General features: G+C 34.7%; 2 protein-coding genes across 3 annotated transcripts; one reads left to right on the top strand and one right to left on the bottom strand.

Annotated features, from left to right (window-relative positions):
* Positions 1-1275: 1275 nt before the first annotated feature.
* Positions 1276-3537, bottom strand: LOC131859839 (uncharacterized). Its single transcript, XM_059214004.1, has one exon. The coding sequence runs from the start codon at positions 3535-3537 to the stop codon at positions 1276-1278; it is 2262 nt and encodes a 753-aa protein (XP_059069987.1).
* Positions 3538-7397: 3860 nt separating this feature from the next.
* Positions 7398-16814, top strand: LOC131050736 (uncharacterized). Of its 2 annotated transcripts, none has more exons than XM_057984987.2 (2): positions 7398-9050; positions 16592-16814. In XM_057984987.2, the coding sequence occupies exon 1, from the start codon at positions 7459-7461 to the stop codon at positions 9007-9009; it is 1551 nt and encodes a 516-aa protein (XP_057840970.2). In that variant the 5' UTR covers positions 7398-7458; the 3' UTR covers positions 9010-9050; positions 16592-16814. The 2 variants fall into 2 exon arrangements, with proteins under 2 accessions (XP_057840970.2, XP_059070213.1); XM_059214230.1 differs by lacking the exon at positions 7398-9050 and adding an exon at positions 10540-12256.
* Positions 16815-17252: the final 438 nt, after the last annotated feature.

The raw sequence follows: 17252 nt of genomic DNA, 5'->3' as shown, positions 1-17252 counted from the left end.
TAATGTGAAGAACCCTCTTGACCACTTAGAAATTACAGAGCAAGAGATAGATGATGTGATAGTAAACTACATCTTACGTAAGATTCAATGCTACTTAGTCTATGTTTATTGAATTGCTTATATTTCTATCCTAAATATTGGTTTTAGAATTCTTAAAGAAACATTTTCCAAATAACTTTAATAATGAGAAGAACCCTCTTGACCACTTAGAAATTACAGAGCAAGAGATAGATGATGTGATAGTAAACCACATCTTACGTAAGATTCAATGCTAGTTAGTCTATGTGGTATTGAATTGCATGGCTTCTATTCAATTTGACTTGTAAAATATTAAATAAATTATAATGATTGTTTCTCAATTTTATTGACTTGTAAATTATGACCAATATAATTTTTAGTTTCACATTGTAATTAAGGAAAATGTTCTTATATCTATTAATTCATTGTTTGTATTCTTTGTAAATTTATTTTATTTATAAATATTACTATTAATTTTGACAAGTAAATTATTAATGTTGACTTGAAAATTATGAACGCTGAAGACTTGTCAAAAGTGTTATAAATACACACTCTTCTAAAACAATTAAAAAAATATTATATTATTAATGTTGACTTGAGAATTATGAAAACTGAAGACTTCCTAGAAATTGCCAAAAGTGTTATACACACTCTTCTAGAAAAATAGAAAAATATTAGATTTTTACTTTCACCACGTATGTGGAACTAGTCCTTCACCACGTATGTGGAACTAGTCCACCACAAGCCCCCTAGTCTTCGGCACTGGCTATGCAGGGGAAAATTTGCACCGCACGGCCAGCGCCTTCCTCGATGCATTGCACGACCTGTCAGCAGTCTGCAGCACCTTTAAACGGAAAACGCCCACTTGCACCCGCCGGAACTTCCAACCGTTCTCGCCGTTGAATTTTGTTTATAATGTTTGATTTTATATTTTAATTTATTTTTAATAATAAGTTGTGTTTAAATTTTTTTTATTTTTTTATTTTTAATATAAATAGGAAGTTTTTAATAAGCATAATTTTTTTTGAATTTATGTATTTAAATTTTTAAATAATAAATTATATTTTTTATTTTATTTTTATATTAATTATAGATTAGTCAAAAAAGGTAAGAAACAGTACGAAGAGTTCACAAGAAGACACCAACTCCGGAGGCAAGCCTCACACGGAGAGAGAGTCACAACCAAAAAGGACCGAGTATAAAAAATATATTACATACGGAAACACAATTTACATAGGATCGGTAAACTGTAAGGAATTAATGAGGTAAATCCTCAAACTGCTCAACCCAAGCAGTCCATCCAAGAGGCCCTTCCATCCAAGCGATGCTTTTGTTGGCTTGTATCTGAGCAATCATTTTTATCTGATCATCAGTCGCATTTTTATTTTTGGTAATCTTCTTGTGCAGTTTTTTCACTGTTTTGTTGAAGAGTGCCATGTTGATCACGTGTCTACGGTAGTCATACCCGTCCTTCATTTCAAACACGAACATTGTTGAGTGTCCCATTTTGAGGAATCTGCTAAGTTTTTCTCTTTCGAACATCATTGTGATATAAACCTGCGAAGAAATTTTAAGAAGAGTGAGTTTTAAGTACAACTCAGTAAGAGATCTATGCACACCTTGAAATCTTTCTTCGTTTCTACATTTCCAAAGCTGCCAAAGAATGTTAGAGGAGATAATGAACCATAACATATTAGCATCATTTTTAAGACCATGTATATATCCAGTAGCAATTTCAAATACATCAATGTATTTAGGGTAAGTAATTCCACATAAGGCCCAAATCTTTTTTGCAAATTTACATTCAAGGAATATGTGTCTAATAGATTCAGGTTTATTACAAATATAACAGAGATCATTAGACATCAAGTACCTGTTTATGGGGAGTCTGTTATTCATCAGAAGCCATTTAAAACATATGATCTTAGGATCAATAGGAGATTTCCAGATTCTATTAAAGATTTTACTCCAATCCATCATCTCCAGATCAGTATACCACAAGTTATTCACATGTTTTATAATATCAGGGTTATAATTCAAGTAGTTATATATATTTTTAGCTTTGACTTTATAAAGTAAGGTACCATCAGTGCACTTGCTATTGCTGTATCTGTGTGAGTCAATGAAACATCTGGAAGGGATATTCGAGCAAGCTCTAGTTAACATGCAGTAAGTTTTTTTATGAGCTGCCGGAAGATTGTAATTATTTTTTAACTCTTCCCAACTGACTAGGCAGTCATTTTCAAATAAATCAATGAATGTGGAAATTCCTGCTTTATTCCAGAATTTAGCCGAGCAGCCTTGAGTCAGGGCAAGAGGCTTTCCTTGATGGTACAGATTCCACCATATGGATCTCTCACCATGAAGAAGGCTGTCCGTGTGGAAGGAGTTATCAGAGATACAGTGTCTCGAGGACTCCCAAGCTTTCCATATGGTTTTAAAGACAGCATAACCATGAACAAATGTTGGTAATTTTCCAAATAAAATATCAGCAAATGGTAATTTTTTCCAAGATTTAGCTTTTTTTGGGTATCCCCTCAAAATGTTGTTTCTGACAAGCACTTTCCAGGGAACATCACCTTCCACACAGTGAGAGACCCATTTGGTGGCAAGTGCAATACCCTGGAGCCTGAGGTCTTTCAGTCCAAGACCTCCATATTTTTTATCAGTGCAGCACCATTCCCATTTAACCGCGTGATGCTTTTTGTTTCCTTTACCATCAGACCAAAGGAAGTTCCTTATGGTCTTCTGGATTTCCAATATTTGGTAGTTGTTAAACATCCAAGCTGAAGCGTAATATATGTTGTATGAAGATAGTATTTTTTGACATACTTGAAGTCTTCCAGCAAGAGACAATGAACGGTTGTACCAGTTATTAAGTTTTTTGGTAATTTTGGTCTTAACCCAAATCCACATATCCTTAATAGAAGGATCAACAGCAAAAGGGATACCCAGATATTTGACAATATAGTTGGGCCCCCCCCATTGGTATCCATATTTCAATAGCCAACTCGGAGGTTGCTCATTCCAGCCAAGACAAATGCATTTGGCTTGCGAGAGCCTAGCACCTGAAATCTTGCAGAAAAGGTCCAGCTTTTTGGTAAGATAACTAAAGTTATTATCATCCATTTTGACAAATAAACTAGTATCATCAGCGAATTGGCAGATGTTCAATTCTTCATTGTTAGGTAATGTGATGCCTTTGACAGCCGGGGATATAGTATTGTCAGTAAGAATATAAGATAAGGCTTCTGAGGCTATAACAAAGAGAGCAGGGGCAAGAGGACATCCCTGCCTGATAGATCGGGTCAGAGGAAAAGGATCAGATAGGGATCCATTAATTTCAACTTGAGCCATAGCATCTTTCAGAAGGATCTTTATGTAGTTACAGAAGATGATAGGGAAACCAAAAGCCTTGAGCATAACATCGATGAAACTCCATTCAATTCTATCATATGCTTTCTCAAAGTCTAAGAGAAATATAGCAGCATTCTGATTGGAAGACTTAGCCCAATGCATTGCTTCCCAGCTGGTTATGAGATTTTCCAAGATATACCTACCTTTAATGAATCCAGTCTGAGTGGATCCAACAAATTTAGGCAATATGCTTTCCAATCTGCGAGCTAATACTTTGGCAAGTATTTTGTAAGAAACATTCAATAAGGTAATTGGTCTCCAATTTTTTATATTTGTCTTGTCTCCCTCTTTAGGGATGAGCTTGATAATACCTCTGTTGATAATACTGCCCAAAGAACCTTTATTAAAGGCTTCAATATAAAGGTCAAGGAGCTCCGAGCTTATCCATCCAATATTTGCTTGATAAAACTCAGCCGGGATCCCGTCAGGACCAGGAGTTTTATCTTTCTTAAGAGAAGAGATAGCATTAATAATTTCTTGTTTAGTTATATTTTGGCCAAGAATGTCTGAATCGGTCTGTGATAGTTTTTTTGGGGATATTTTTTATTTTCTTTAAATAGCTTTATTTATTTTACTAATTATTATTTTATTAATATTGAAATTAATATAATAGTATTACATAAATATAATTTAAATAATATATTAATTGACATCATTCTTTAAATCAATGAAAATTTCAAATTAATAGTGTTTATAGATAAGATTTAAATGTATCTTTAATAATGTAAACACATATTTTTTAATCCAAAAATATCCATAAAAATAATTTCCGATGATTTTCTTGCTACCTTAGAGAGAATCATCTAACTTGTATGTGTATTATGATGGAGAGGTTGCAACATATTTGAAAGCATTGGTTGAAAAGTAAAATATTTTCGTACTTAACATAATAACAAGCTCATTACTTTATTTGATTATGTGGTAAAATGATAATAATTGAAAAAGCTATTTTTGTTTTACACTAAAAAGAATATTGTTATTCATATAATTTGACGTCATTTTTTGAGATGTTAATTTTTACATTTCTTGTTATTTTAAATATGATGTATCCATATGAAACACAATAGATCAAATGTTGGATGGGAAGTGAGAGACAACATAAACATACCACATGACGATGAAGAGATATAATATACAAATGAAAACTTAAAGCATCATAGAGACTTAATTGCAGAAACCAACCGGTCAGTATTCTCTACTGCACACCGACATATTGCATTAATGGTTGGAAGAGTGAAAGAAGTAATAGAGGAAACAGAAAATGCATGGGACATATTTCTTGTTGAGAAAGAAAAACAGGAAGAGTACAGGAACCCCAAACCAATAAAGGTATAGCAGAAGGAGAGAGACAAAGGAAAAGGAAAGGTTGGTGGACCTCTGAGCATCAAAGTAAAAGATAACTTATCCCCACTGCCTCAAATTACATCACCAGTAACAACTACTGAAGATCAACCAATAGATGAGAGTATGGACATAGAGGATACAAATCCTAATCCTAAGGTACTATACACAGTTGATGTTGATAAACAAAAAGTCAACATTGTGATAGACAAAGATACAACCGGCAAGACAAATATGGCTAGTGAGCCACCAACAATTGATAGAATTGACAATACTACAAGAAAAGTTGAAGTTGATAACATAGAGCAATAGGTAGAGACTCAGACTGAGACTGAAACAGAGCAACAAATAGAGAGACAAGCAAAGCAACAGGCTCTGGAATAGGAACAAATTCACATGGTAACAATGCCACCGGCAACAGGAGAAGATCAAAAACCATTGCTTAAAGAAATGGAAACATAGACTGACCTACCAGAGGTCACTGCAAGCTTGGTTACTTCCTCCATCGGCGGAATTCAGAATGTTGGTTCCTCCTCAACAGGTTACAAATCAACAAATGTAACTGAATTACTTTTGGACTCCATCAAAAAGATAACAGATTGTAGTTCACAAGCTTATAAAGCTATAGATGACACAATCCCAATTTTGAAGATGATAGCTCCTAACTGTAACATAGACAATAAGGATTCTTTAAGATAACTTGACACTTTGTGTAAATACAACCTCAAGTTTTCTTGCCTGAGTCACCTTTTATGACTTCATCATCATCAGAGTGACCGATCTTCTTGAATGATAGACCGGTTGGCTTAGTCTATCTTTCCTTGAGCTGATTGAACCTTTGGTCATTTGTTACCAATGTTGTTTCCATGTGTTTGTAAGTCATCACCTTTGCTTACTGAAAAACACCACTCTACAGATACCACTTCACCGGTTAGTGTCTTCATCGGTAAGTGTTAGACATCAATGACAAATCTTAGCACATATAATGGTTCTTTGGATCGACCGGTTTTGTCAATCATCCAACAATTGCAGCTTTAGATGGTCAACAAAGCATTAAAAAAAATGCAACAATTTTCTGTTGATCTTAATCAAATAATAACAATAATGGACACACTGCAAAGTGGAAATGGTAAGTATGAAATGAACTTGAGTCTTTAATTTGAAAATTAATTTTATAATTAATTCGATTTATTTTGCAGTTTTTTATGATATTTATATAGATAATCATGATCAACATTTTTTTGGTTATCATGTAGTGTATTATAAAAAATGTATTAATTTTGCAGTACTTTAACTATATTTTAAAAGTAGATCTTCAAGGGAGTGGATTGTGGAATTAAGATGAAAACATCATTTATATATTGTACTTTTGAGTTAGACTACTACTGTATATTTTAAAAATTGGGTGACTTTCTTAAGACCGCAATGGTCACATTTCTTATTATGTACATAAAATGGCGTTGCAATGATATCTCCTATGCTTACATTTGACAATAAATTTGGTGGTGTGAGCTTTCATATATTGTGATTGTAACTAATATGAATGATATGTGCATTTGCAATGGATTTGATTTCCAATCATGGTGGTAGCTCTATGATGCTTTAAGTTTTCATTTGTATATTATATCTCTTCATCGTCATGTGGTATGTTTATGTTGTCTCTCACTTCCCATCCAACATTTGATCTATTGTGTTTCATATGGATACATCATATTTAAAATAACAAGAAATGTAAAAATTAACATCTCAAAAAATGACGTCAAATTATATGAATAACAATATTCTTTTTAGTGTAAAACAAAAATAGCCTTTTCAATTATTATCATTTTACCACATAATCAAATAAAGTAATGAGCTTGTTATTATGTTAAGTATGAAAATATTTTACTTTTCAACCAATGCTTTCAAATATGTTGCAACCTCTCCATCATAATACACATACAAGTTAGATGATTCTCTCTAAGGTAGCAAGAAAATCATCAGAAATTATTTTTATGGATATTTTTGGATTAAAAAATATGTGTTTACATTATTAAAGATACATTTAAATCTTATCTATAAACACTATTAATTTGAAATTTTCATTGATTTAAAGAATGATGTCAATTAATATATTATTTAAATTATATTTATGTAATACTATTATATTAATTTCAATATTAATAAAATAATAATTAGTAAAATAAATAAAGCTATTTAAAGAAAATAAAAAATATAATTTATTATTTAAAAATTTAAATACATAAATTCAAAAATAATTATGCTTATTAAAAACTTCCTATTTATATTAAAAATAAAAAAATAAAAAAAATTTAAACACAACTTATTATTAAAAATAAATTAAAATATAAAATCAAACATTATAAACAAAATTCAACGGCCAGAACGGTTCGAAGTTCCGGCGGGTGCAAGTGGGCGTTTTCCGTTTAAAGGCGCTGCAGACTGCTGACAGGTCGTGCAATGCATAGAGGAAGGCGCTGGCCGTGCGGTGCAAATTTTCCCCTGCATAGCCAGTGCCCTAGTCTTCGGTCAATAAAAGTAAGAAAAATCAAGGAGGAATTGGTCTCCTTACCTACCAAACACTGGGTGCCGTGCCGCTTATGATACAGTAGCTAAACCCTGCCATTTGAGATTGTAATCTTTTGCTATTCAATATTCGCAGTGCTAGTCTAGTCTGTACTAATGGAGTTTACCGATGTTTACGACTGGATATGTCGTGCATGTCGATGGAAGGGGCAAGGGATTGAATCGAACGTGCTTAGTGTTTTTGCGGACTGTAAATATTCTGTATTGCTTCACGCCAAGCCTGATGAAGGAAAAATGTCTCTCACTTTCAATTTCTTGGAGAGTAATACTCCTAAAGCAAAATATGAGATTGGGAGATATAATATTGGGAATTGTAGTGAAGAATCAATGCAAAAGAATTTGCTTCCAGTGCTGTTATGGCTGTTTATCGATCCATTCATACTTCGTTCCTCAAAAGTTATCTGTGAAGCCGCCTTCTCAGGATTCTTGGGCATGTTCCAGGAATTGAAGTTAGAGGCAGGCATAATTAAACCCACAAAATTCAGGCTAGTATTTAACTCTCTGATCTCTGCTGGGTGTACTTTTTTCACAAATGAGATGGAAGATGAACTTGTGTTCGAAATTCTGGCACAAACACAACAAAATACTCTGATACTCATGGACCTGGAGGGAACACATCGTTTCATGGGCATTTTGGGTTCCACCTTATTTTTGTTTAGCTATCTATCCTCCAACTTAAGTCTTTCATGGGCGCGAAGGATTTTTAAGAGGGATTCAAGCTTTCAGGAATCGTATATGCAATTAATTTTTGAAAGGGTGTCAAGAATTTCATACAACTCAAGCAATGAAAGATCGTGGATGATGATGTCCTATTGTCCGCTCTCTTCCTTGAAGACGACAGAAAGGTATTTGGGCTTCAGGGAACAAGCACATCTACAATGGGCCGACGGAGAACGAGAAAGTCTACGTTGGGGTTTGAATAATAACCAGCTGCAATGCGTTCTTCAGTTCGAACCCAAAGTCAAGTTGTGTTCTGATTGCATTGAAGTTTCCTTGCATATGGATAATGTCAGGTGCAATGTGTATTCTTTGGACATCATTTCAGATAGTAAGAGTATACGTCGTTTACCAAATGAACGACACTTTCCCGCTAAGATCTGTTTGATAATTGGCCCTGAGAAGGGATCTGCCGTCCGATCTGTTTCTCTGTCTGCGTCATCGGCTAACCCCTTTACAGACATTGGAAACGGGAGCACCAGCGAGGCAACAATCCAAACTGATATGATTGGTTACAAGGTTTCCAATTCAACTACATTCACAGAGAGGATTAACAGATGGTACTTCAATCACTCGGTCGTCAACAATACTCAGGCAACGATAGACTGGATTCGGTATGATCCCATCACCAAAAACCCAGTGATTGAGAGTGAACCTCCAAAAATTTCACCTTGGACCAGAAAAGCAGTGAAGTCCATTTACAAAGCTTCCACTGAGCGAGGAATAGTGGTCTTTACCAGGGACGATTATCCAAAGCCCATAACTTGGCAGCTCTATAGGAAGTTGGAGGGACAAACCTTGAAATGGAAGGTGCAAGCTTGCATCTGGTTAACCTATTGGCCAAATGCAGACGGCATTCGCTATTTCGAGACTAGATGCCATCATTTCTGTCAAGAAGTTGATCTTACGTTGCAACAGTCTTCTTCTTGATTCACATCCGGTTGAATTTTCAGAGTGGTGGTGAATTTCAGGTAAAATTTCATCACTCTTCTATGCCTTGTATATACAGTTAATATCTCATTTTGAAAGTTAATTTTGTTTATTAAAGGGTAACATGAGCATGCAACTGTTAATGTTAATCGTTTCCCCACCCCCGAAGAAAAAAATAAATAAAGAAATTATTGGTTGTCCAAGGATTGTTGTCCACTAAAGGTCTGCATGAGTTTATACAACTGCTGGGGGGTTACATTTTAGGGCTGTATACGTGTGATAACTCCACAATAATTTCAGAGATGAGTAGGACATATGTACATATACTGTTTTCCCTGTAAAGAGTATGATGTAAGTTCCTCAACCAGAGTTTGCACATTAAACTTTTTTACAAACCGAAAGGAAAGGGCCACTATACTAATTTTATCTTTTGTCAGGTCCGAGTTAAACCCCTTTAAACAATATCTGCAGATTAAACTTCTCTATCGTTAATAAAGGAAAAACGAAGATTGAAGACTAACATTTGAGCAGAATATTGTGAGTTCCGTCAGCCATAGTTTGCCCTCAGAAACCGAAAAGGAAAGGGCCACTGTAATAATTTTGTTAAGAGGTTAGGATGTAGGTAAACATCAGCAAAACCAAAATCATGATTTGTTTGTTTGAAGCAGAAAAAACTAGTTTGGGTTAATTTTATTTTCGGAAAAAATTCTTTGGAGATAGTGGAAGAATACAAGTACTTAAGAATTGATTTTCACAACAACATCAGTTGCGAGACATGTAGGACAAAAAGGATTCAAAGGAGGTGGAATGCTTCTTAAAATAGAGCCTTGTTGCTTCTTTTGAGTGCTCTATAAATCTACACTTTAGTAGTTTTTACTTTTAGTTTGTAAAACCCAATTTTTTTAGAGATTGTATCAGAGAAGCTAAATGATAACCAACAAAATAGTTATACATCGGAAATGCTGAAAGAAAAGTCCAATATCCGTACAGAATTGCAACTCTAAAACAATATAATATATTAAAGAAGAAGAACTGTACGGTACATCACATTAAAAAAAAAAAAAATGTAATATGATGATGAGTGTTCTTAACTTTTCAATGATTTTTTTATTGAAAAAAATTATACTAAAATCAGCTGTCAAGATGAAATGGAGGGTACATGATGAAAAGTAAGATGTAAGGGCTATGTCTATAGATGAAATGCAGTAGTATTGGGATGGACTACTTTAAGGTCTAATGTTTCACTTTTGTGAACCATTCATTCTCATGAGAAATGGATTCTTGTGAACCATTCATGAAACATAAATCAATGAATTTGACTTGAAAATTATAACAATATCATAATTATTGAAGTGTTATAAAACCAAAGCTCTCTTCTTAAAAAATAGAAAATTATAATATTTTTTGAATTCCACCACTAGTCTTCGGTCAATACAAGTAAGAAAAATAGACAATTATAATATTTTTGACGTCCACCAGCCGCCAGTTTTCGGTCAATAAAACTAAGGAAAATCAAAGGGGAAGTGCCCTCCTTACCTACTGTAACGAGAAAATGTGGAAAGCCAATCAGACACTTTACGTGCCGTGCCGCCTATAAGGTAGTACCCAAACCCTGCCGTTTGAAGTGTTAAGGCTTTTCTGTTCAATATTCAGTGCTAGTCATGGAGTTTCCAGATGTTTACGAGTGGATATGTCGTGCAAGTGGATGGAAGGGACGAGGGATTGAATCGAACGAGCTTACCTTTTTTTATGATGGTAAATATTCAGTATCACTTTGCGCCAAGCCTTACGAAGAAAAAATGTCTCTCACTTTCAAATTCCTTGAGGGTAACGATTTCTTAGGGAAATATGAGATTGGGAGATATGATATGGGGAATTGTAGTGAAGAATCAATGCAAAACAATTTGCTTCCAGTGCTGTTATGGATGTTTATTGATCCATTCATACTTCGCTCCTCAAAAGTTATCTGTACTGAAGCTTTCTCAAGATTCTTGGACATGTTCCGGGAATTGAAGTTAGAGCCACGCATAATTGAACCCAAAAAGTACAGGCTTGTATTTAACTCTCCAATCTGTGCTGGATGTACCTTTTTCCCAAATCCCATGGACGATGAACTTGTGCTCGAAATTTTGGCACAAACACAACAAAATACTCTGATACTCATGGGCTTGGAGGGAACACACCGTTTCATGGGTTTTTTGGCTTCCACTTTATTTTTGTTTAGCTTCTCATCCTCTAAGTTCCATCGTTCATGGACGCAAAGTATTTTTAAGAGGGAGTCAAGCAATCAGCGATTGTGGATGCAATGGATTTTTGAGAGGGTGTCAAGAATTTCATACAACTCAAGCACTGAGGGATCGTGGATAATTACGTCCTACTCTCCACTCTCCTCCTTGAAGACGGAAGAAACATATTCGGGCTTCAGGAAAAAAGCACATCTAAAATGGGCCGATGTAGATCGAGATCGTCTACGTTGGGGTTTGAATAACCACCAGCTGCAATGCGCTCTTCAATTCGAACCAGTTGTCAATGTCTGCTCCGATTGCATTAAAGTGTCCTTGCATCTGGATAACGTCAGGTGCGACGTGCTTTCTTTGGAAGGAATTTCAGATAAAAGTATACGTGGTTTACCAAAAGAACGACACTTCCCGGCCAAGATCTGTTTGACAATTGGCCCTGAGAATGGATTTAGCGTCCAGGGTGTTTCCTTGAGTGTCTCATCGTCCAACCCTATCACAGACATTGGTAAGGGGTACGCCCGCGAGGCCGCAGTCCAAACTGATATGGTGGGTGTCAAGGCTTCCAAATCAACTACATCCACAGAGAGGATCAAGAAATGGAACTTCCAGCACTCTGTCTTCAATAATACCAATGCAAAGTTAGACTGGACTTTATATGATTCAACCACTGGGAAGCCAGTATTTAAGACTGAACCTCCAAGAATTTCAATTTTCAGCGGCAAATCTGTGAGTTCCTTTGATAAAGCTTTCACTGAGGAAGGAGGAGTAGTCTTTGCCAGGGACGATTATGGAAAGCCCATAACATGGAAGATCTACAGGAATTTCGAGGGACAAACATTGAAATGGATTGTAAGAGCTTCCATCTGGTTAACCTATTGGCCAAAAGCATACGGTATTCACTATTTCGAGACCAAACGCCATGATTTTCGTCAAGTGGTTGCCCTTACATTGTCACGCTCTTCGTCATCCTCATCCAATTGAATTTTCAGAGTGGTAGACAATTTCAGGTAAGTTTCAAGAAAGCTTATCACTCTTATATTTCTTGTATATATAGTTAATACCACAATTTCAAAGTGATTTTTAGTTTTTGAAAGGGTAGTTTGCCCAAAAAAAACACAGAAATTTAGTTGTTCAACGATTGTTGTCCACTGTGACGTCTCCAGAAGTTTGTAATACTGCTTCAAGTTTAGATTTTAGGGCTGTATACGTGTGATAACTCTACAATAATTTCAGGGATGAGTAGGATATTTATGTACATATAAGTTGTTTTTCTATGTAAGAAGAATAGGAGAGAGGAGTCAGATCGTGTGCACCTTAACTTCACACTTCTGAAAATCATATGTGAACTTTTCAAAAAAAATTGAATTTTACAGAGTAGCTTACTTGTCAAGTCTCCTACTCAAAAACAAAATTTCAAGTCTATATGGTCAAATTTGATGCCACATCAGCATGCATATTTCTGAAGGTGTCCAAAATGGTCCCAAATTGTCGTAAGATCCATAGGTGTGCACTAAGTCATGTTTACTTGTGCGCTGATGTGGCATCACATCATTGCCCTTTTTTTTTAATTTTAGAGGTTCTTTTTTGGGGATAAGCATTGACATGACATTTTTAAGAAAACCACTATTGGTCTAAAAGTGTCTATGTACTATAACATGTATTGGTACCCCTCTCACCTACTGGTTCCTCTCTCCTAGGGGAAGAGCACCAGTAGCCGTCATAGCTAACTTCGCGCACCCACAGATCCTAAACGGTACATCGGATTTTGATATTTTTTTTAAGTTGTCTTCATATGCGACTTAACTGTTTATAGCTATTGATCTAGCTTTTGTGTAGTAATGATGAATGTTGTGGAATCAGTTATGCGCATAAAGGTCAAAAAGTACACATTTCAAAGTGTCCCTGATACCTAACTAAAGATGTTCTAGTAACCGTCAACTCAAAATTGCTAGTACTTGTTGACAAATGTCCCAATAGTGGTGCACAAGTGTTCCAATAGCGGTATACAAATGGGACAAATGTTCCAATAGTTGTGCACAAATGGACCAATTAATTACAAAAAATGATCAGCTATTGGTACAAATTTTTTTTATTAATGCTGTTTTCACTATGATGGCTATTGGGGGCTCAACATGACAATAAGGTGACGGTTATTGGAACTATGTTATCCATTGATGCTCTTTCCCTACTGCTTTTCTATGTAAGAAGAATATGATGAATTGCTCGAGTCTACATACTTGCACTTTAAGCACTATATTTGGAGATGTAGTAATTGTATACAAATTTTCTTGGTCATTGGTTGAAGCCATATCAGCTTCAGATTCCTTCCTTATCTTTACCTAAACTATTCCCACCAACCATTTGATGTATTATTTCTTAAAATTTCCTGGTGTTCCATAATGAAAGCACTTCTCCTTCCTTTTATCCTCTCTATTTTTACTCTTCTTTGAAGAATTGTGCTATGAGGGCTATGGTCTGTTTTCACTCTTCTTCTTTAACTTATCCTGTTGAAAATAGAGCTGTATCAAGCTCATCATTCAAACCTGAAGGCTTCCTTTGATTTTTTCTTGAACTACTTGTTGAATGTCCAAATTAGTTAGAGGTACTACCAATCTGGAATATGGTGCTGGCAAACTCCCATGTGTTGGAGATTGTAATCCAAACTACCAGATGCGAACCTGTCACCTCCGAATCCTCTACATCAGCACTCAATCTACATCATTATTAAATATATGCATCAAAATCAAATCTCTGCATAGATTCGAATGGACTGCACATTAACTACTTAAATTGTTCACAGTCCCATTTGTTGAGCTCCCTCACTTCATGGGTATTCTGAAATATTATTTTATGTTACGTACTACTTCTTCGTAGCTGCTCAGTTCTCTATATATTGTATCGTATGTATTTGTTCTGCACTCTCTTCTGGGAGTCCAGCTTCGTAGAGCTGTTAGAATTAAAGAGTGAAGTATGTATGCAGTTGTTAGTATCTAAGATGTTAGAGAGTACTAGTCTGTGATTGTAATGGTGATCAAATCTATGAGCAGCAGCTCATTGTAATGTTTGATATTTAATATAAAATGTTTGCTTTTGTTTTTCATCTCTCCCTGTTTCCTTCACCATGAAGCATCATAACAATGTCTATTTATGGGATTACCTACCAACATGCTGCTAGTTAATTTGAGAGAGTCAAACTAGTTTGTGTGGTTTAGTATCTTCTAAGATTCTTGCATTTTAATTGCAAAACCTTCTCTGTTTGTTCTTACATCGTTCGATCCATAGAACTTCACTAAGTGTTACCAACCTCTTCTGTTATTTTTACTCACTCACATGCAAAATCACATCATCACTTAAACTTGAGTTTACAAGAATAAGCCCTACCTTCCTTTGTCTCCCACTTAGTGATAAATCTGCATCCGGGATCTAGGCTTAGTCTCATCCTTCAACTATTTTGAGCATATCCTTATGAAGAAAAAGCATTTACAGCTTCATCTTGCAGAGATTGAATCCAGTACTATCAAATCATTCTAAGATCCTCATAGGATCCTCTACCACAGATGTGGCCATATCTTATCTTACAATTTGATGCTTCCAGATTCGCAGCTTTTAAAAAGCAGCAACAGCTTTTCTTTAATAACTGGAACACCAAACAGCTTTGAAAACGTATCAGCTTCACAGCTTAAGCACACTCCAAGTAGAAGCTCCTTTTGATGCTTCGACAGTGCCCCTCCTACGCAGATCGTAGCCTTTTTGTTTTATGTGACTGTTCAAACACAAATCACAGCTTTCCTTTTCTGGGGGTGTTTTATATGGCTGCTCAAAATACAAATCATAGATCTTTTTGAATGTTGGCTTCTTTTGTAGCAGCTCCTTCACGAATCATCCAACAATCTTCATGGTTCAGCAGTACACCCTAACAGTCTCTCTTATGTTACTTCACGCTGCCTGATACTCTTTTTCACTTTTATCTTACAAACTAAAATAGAATTATTGTAGGAGAGTCCTTAGAAAAGACAATACAATTGCTTTAGATTTCCTCACTCTTCTACAGGTAATCTATTCCCCATAGCACTTACACAATTGTTCTCATAAAATGTCCTTTGCTAAAGAACAAACCCTAAATACATCACCTATTCCTAATAATATCGTTCCTTAATTAGATCCACTCTTGCCTTAAATCGCCAAAGGTGCATTAGATGCTGTTTAGAAGTAAATCTCAACATTTTTTTATTAAACAAGATCCAAAATGCCCTGTTCTGAAGGTGGGCAAAATAAGAGCCCCAACAAGAATATCCGCTGTGGTGGTTTCCACCCATACAGTTCAAATAGATTTTATTCTTAGTACATTTTTCATTTTCTCGTGTAAAAGGGGAAGATTAACAATTGGTGACTCTTTTACATTTGCATTATTTGTAAGAATAACAATATATCTTTTAATTTAGAATTTGTTATAGTTAAACTAAAAGAAAACATTTAATATAGATTTACACTTCATATGTTGTAGTAAATAAGAGATGATATCTCTATATCACCATTATTTTTTAAGGAAAAAAAACTGTTGCAGATTACTAATTTATGAAAATCAATTAGTGTGCATGTCACTCCCGTTTGGAGTCTCCCATCAGTTTCTTTCACTATGTATGAACATACTATTATGATGCGTCGGTCATTAAAACACAAACAGCAGAGAAGTGATATCATGGCTCTTAACTTCGATGCCTATCATGGGTGACTGGTGCTTCTGGTTGTATATTTTAAAGATAAACAATGTGTTATGATCTTTGAGGTTGCATATTGTAGGTGAATCTTATGATCCTCAATTGTTCACCTATGGATAGAATATGAAAAATTAGAGTTATTGAATTGTACGAATTTTTTTATCACATGATCAAAGATCAAAGATCAACTTATCAGAAATAAAAAATACATTATAATTGTCTCAAAAATAGAAAACTTTTAACACAATCAACGAATTCTAACAACTTGAAAACTTCCTATGTAAATTCATACTTAACATGCAAAATCTATATTTTGAAATCTTATTTTTAAGATTATACCAAAACCTGCGCATACCATTTTCCTGATGTGAAATGGGAGAAATTAAATATTCCAAACAAAATATACATTCATTCTTTCTATTGTCTAACCAGAAGTAGAAGAGTTGTTTATTCTCCCATTTCAACGACGTAAATGTCTGTTTTTATTTTAAGATTCAAGAATGCTTGGTTTGAAGAAAAATACTCTTCAAGTTTTGATGTAAATGTTGTGCTCTATATATAATTGATGTGTATTAACGCTCGTTCAATGTACTTTATGAACTATAACTGTACTTTTTTGTCCAGGTTACTTGTACTACTATCAAATGAGCTTCTAAAGGCGATTCCAGCAGCAGTTTCCAGCTTTTAAGTTTGAGTTTTAAGGGAGATTTTAGCTGCATTTCCAATAAAAGTATAAAATGCTCTTGTATTATTCTAAATTTAATCTGTAAACTTACATCAAATTGTTTGACATCATGTGATAAATGAAGATCCTGATTAATAAACCAAGTAATATTTATTAAACGTATTGAAAGTTTCACTATTACAGCATTTATCCGCATTTTATAATAGATATACATCTTTACTAATAAAATTGTAGTGTGTAGAGGATGAAAATGAGTTCACGTTAGAATATATATCTATGTATATGTATAAAAGCTGATTAAGATTTGAATCAGCTACTTGGTCTATGCACTTATGCACTTATAAGAGTTTATGTAGTTATATTAAATATTTTTCATATGGTTAACTCTTTTCGTCTACTTCTTGTCTTTGGTTCTAAACAATCACAATTTTTTTTAAAGTTGAATCTATGAACTATATGATTGATCTTGTGCCATGTGAATGTGATTTGATGCATGAAATTGTCTTGTAACACACATGATCAGTCTAGTTATTTGTGAACTACTAAAATGGATATTTCCCAAATTCTAAGGTCTACTAGCGCATGAAGATCAATAATGTT

The sequence above is a fragment of the Cryptomeria japonica genome, chromosome 11 (assembly GCF_030272615.1).
Source record: "Cryptomeria japonica chromosome 11, Sugi_1.0, whole genome shotgun sequence".
NCBI classification, from domain to species: domain Eukaryota; kingdom Viridiplantae; phylum Streptophyta; class Pinopsida; order Cupressales; family Cupressaceae; genus Cryptomeria; species Cryptomeria japonica.
This window is presented reverse-complemented; position numbering and strand designations above follow the sequence as displayed.

What these genes read in the sequence shown, in the direction of transcription:
- LOC131859839 (XM_059214004.1), bottom strand. Translation starts at nt 3,537, where the DNA reads ATGCATTGGGCTAAGTCTTCCAATCAGAATGCTGCTATATTTCTCTTA.
- LOC131050736 (XM_059214230.1), top strand. Translation starts at nt 10,671, where the DNA reads ATGGAGTTTCCAGATGTTTACGAGTGGATATGTCGTGCAAGTGGATGG.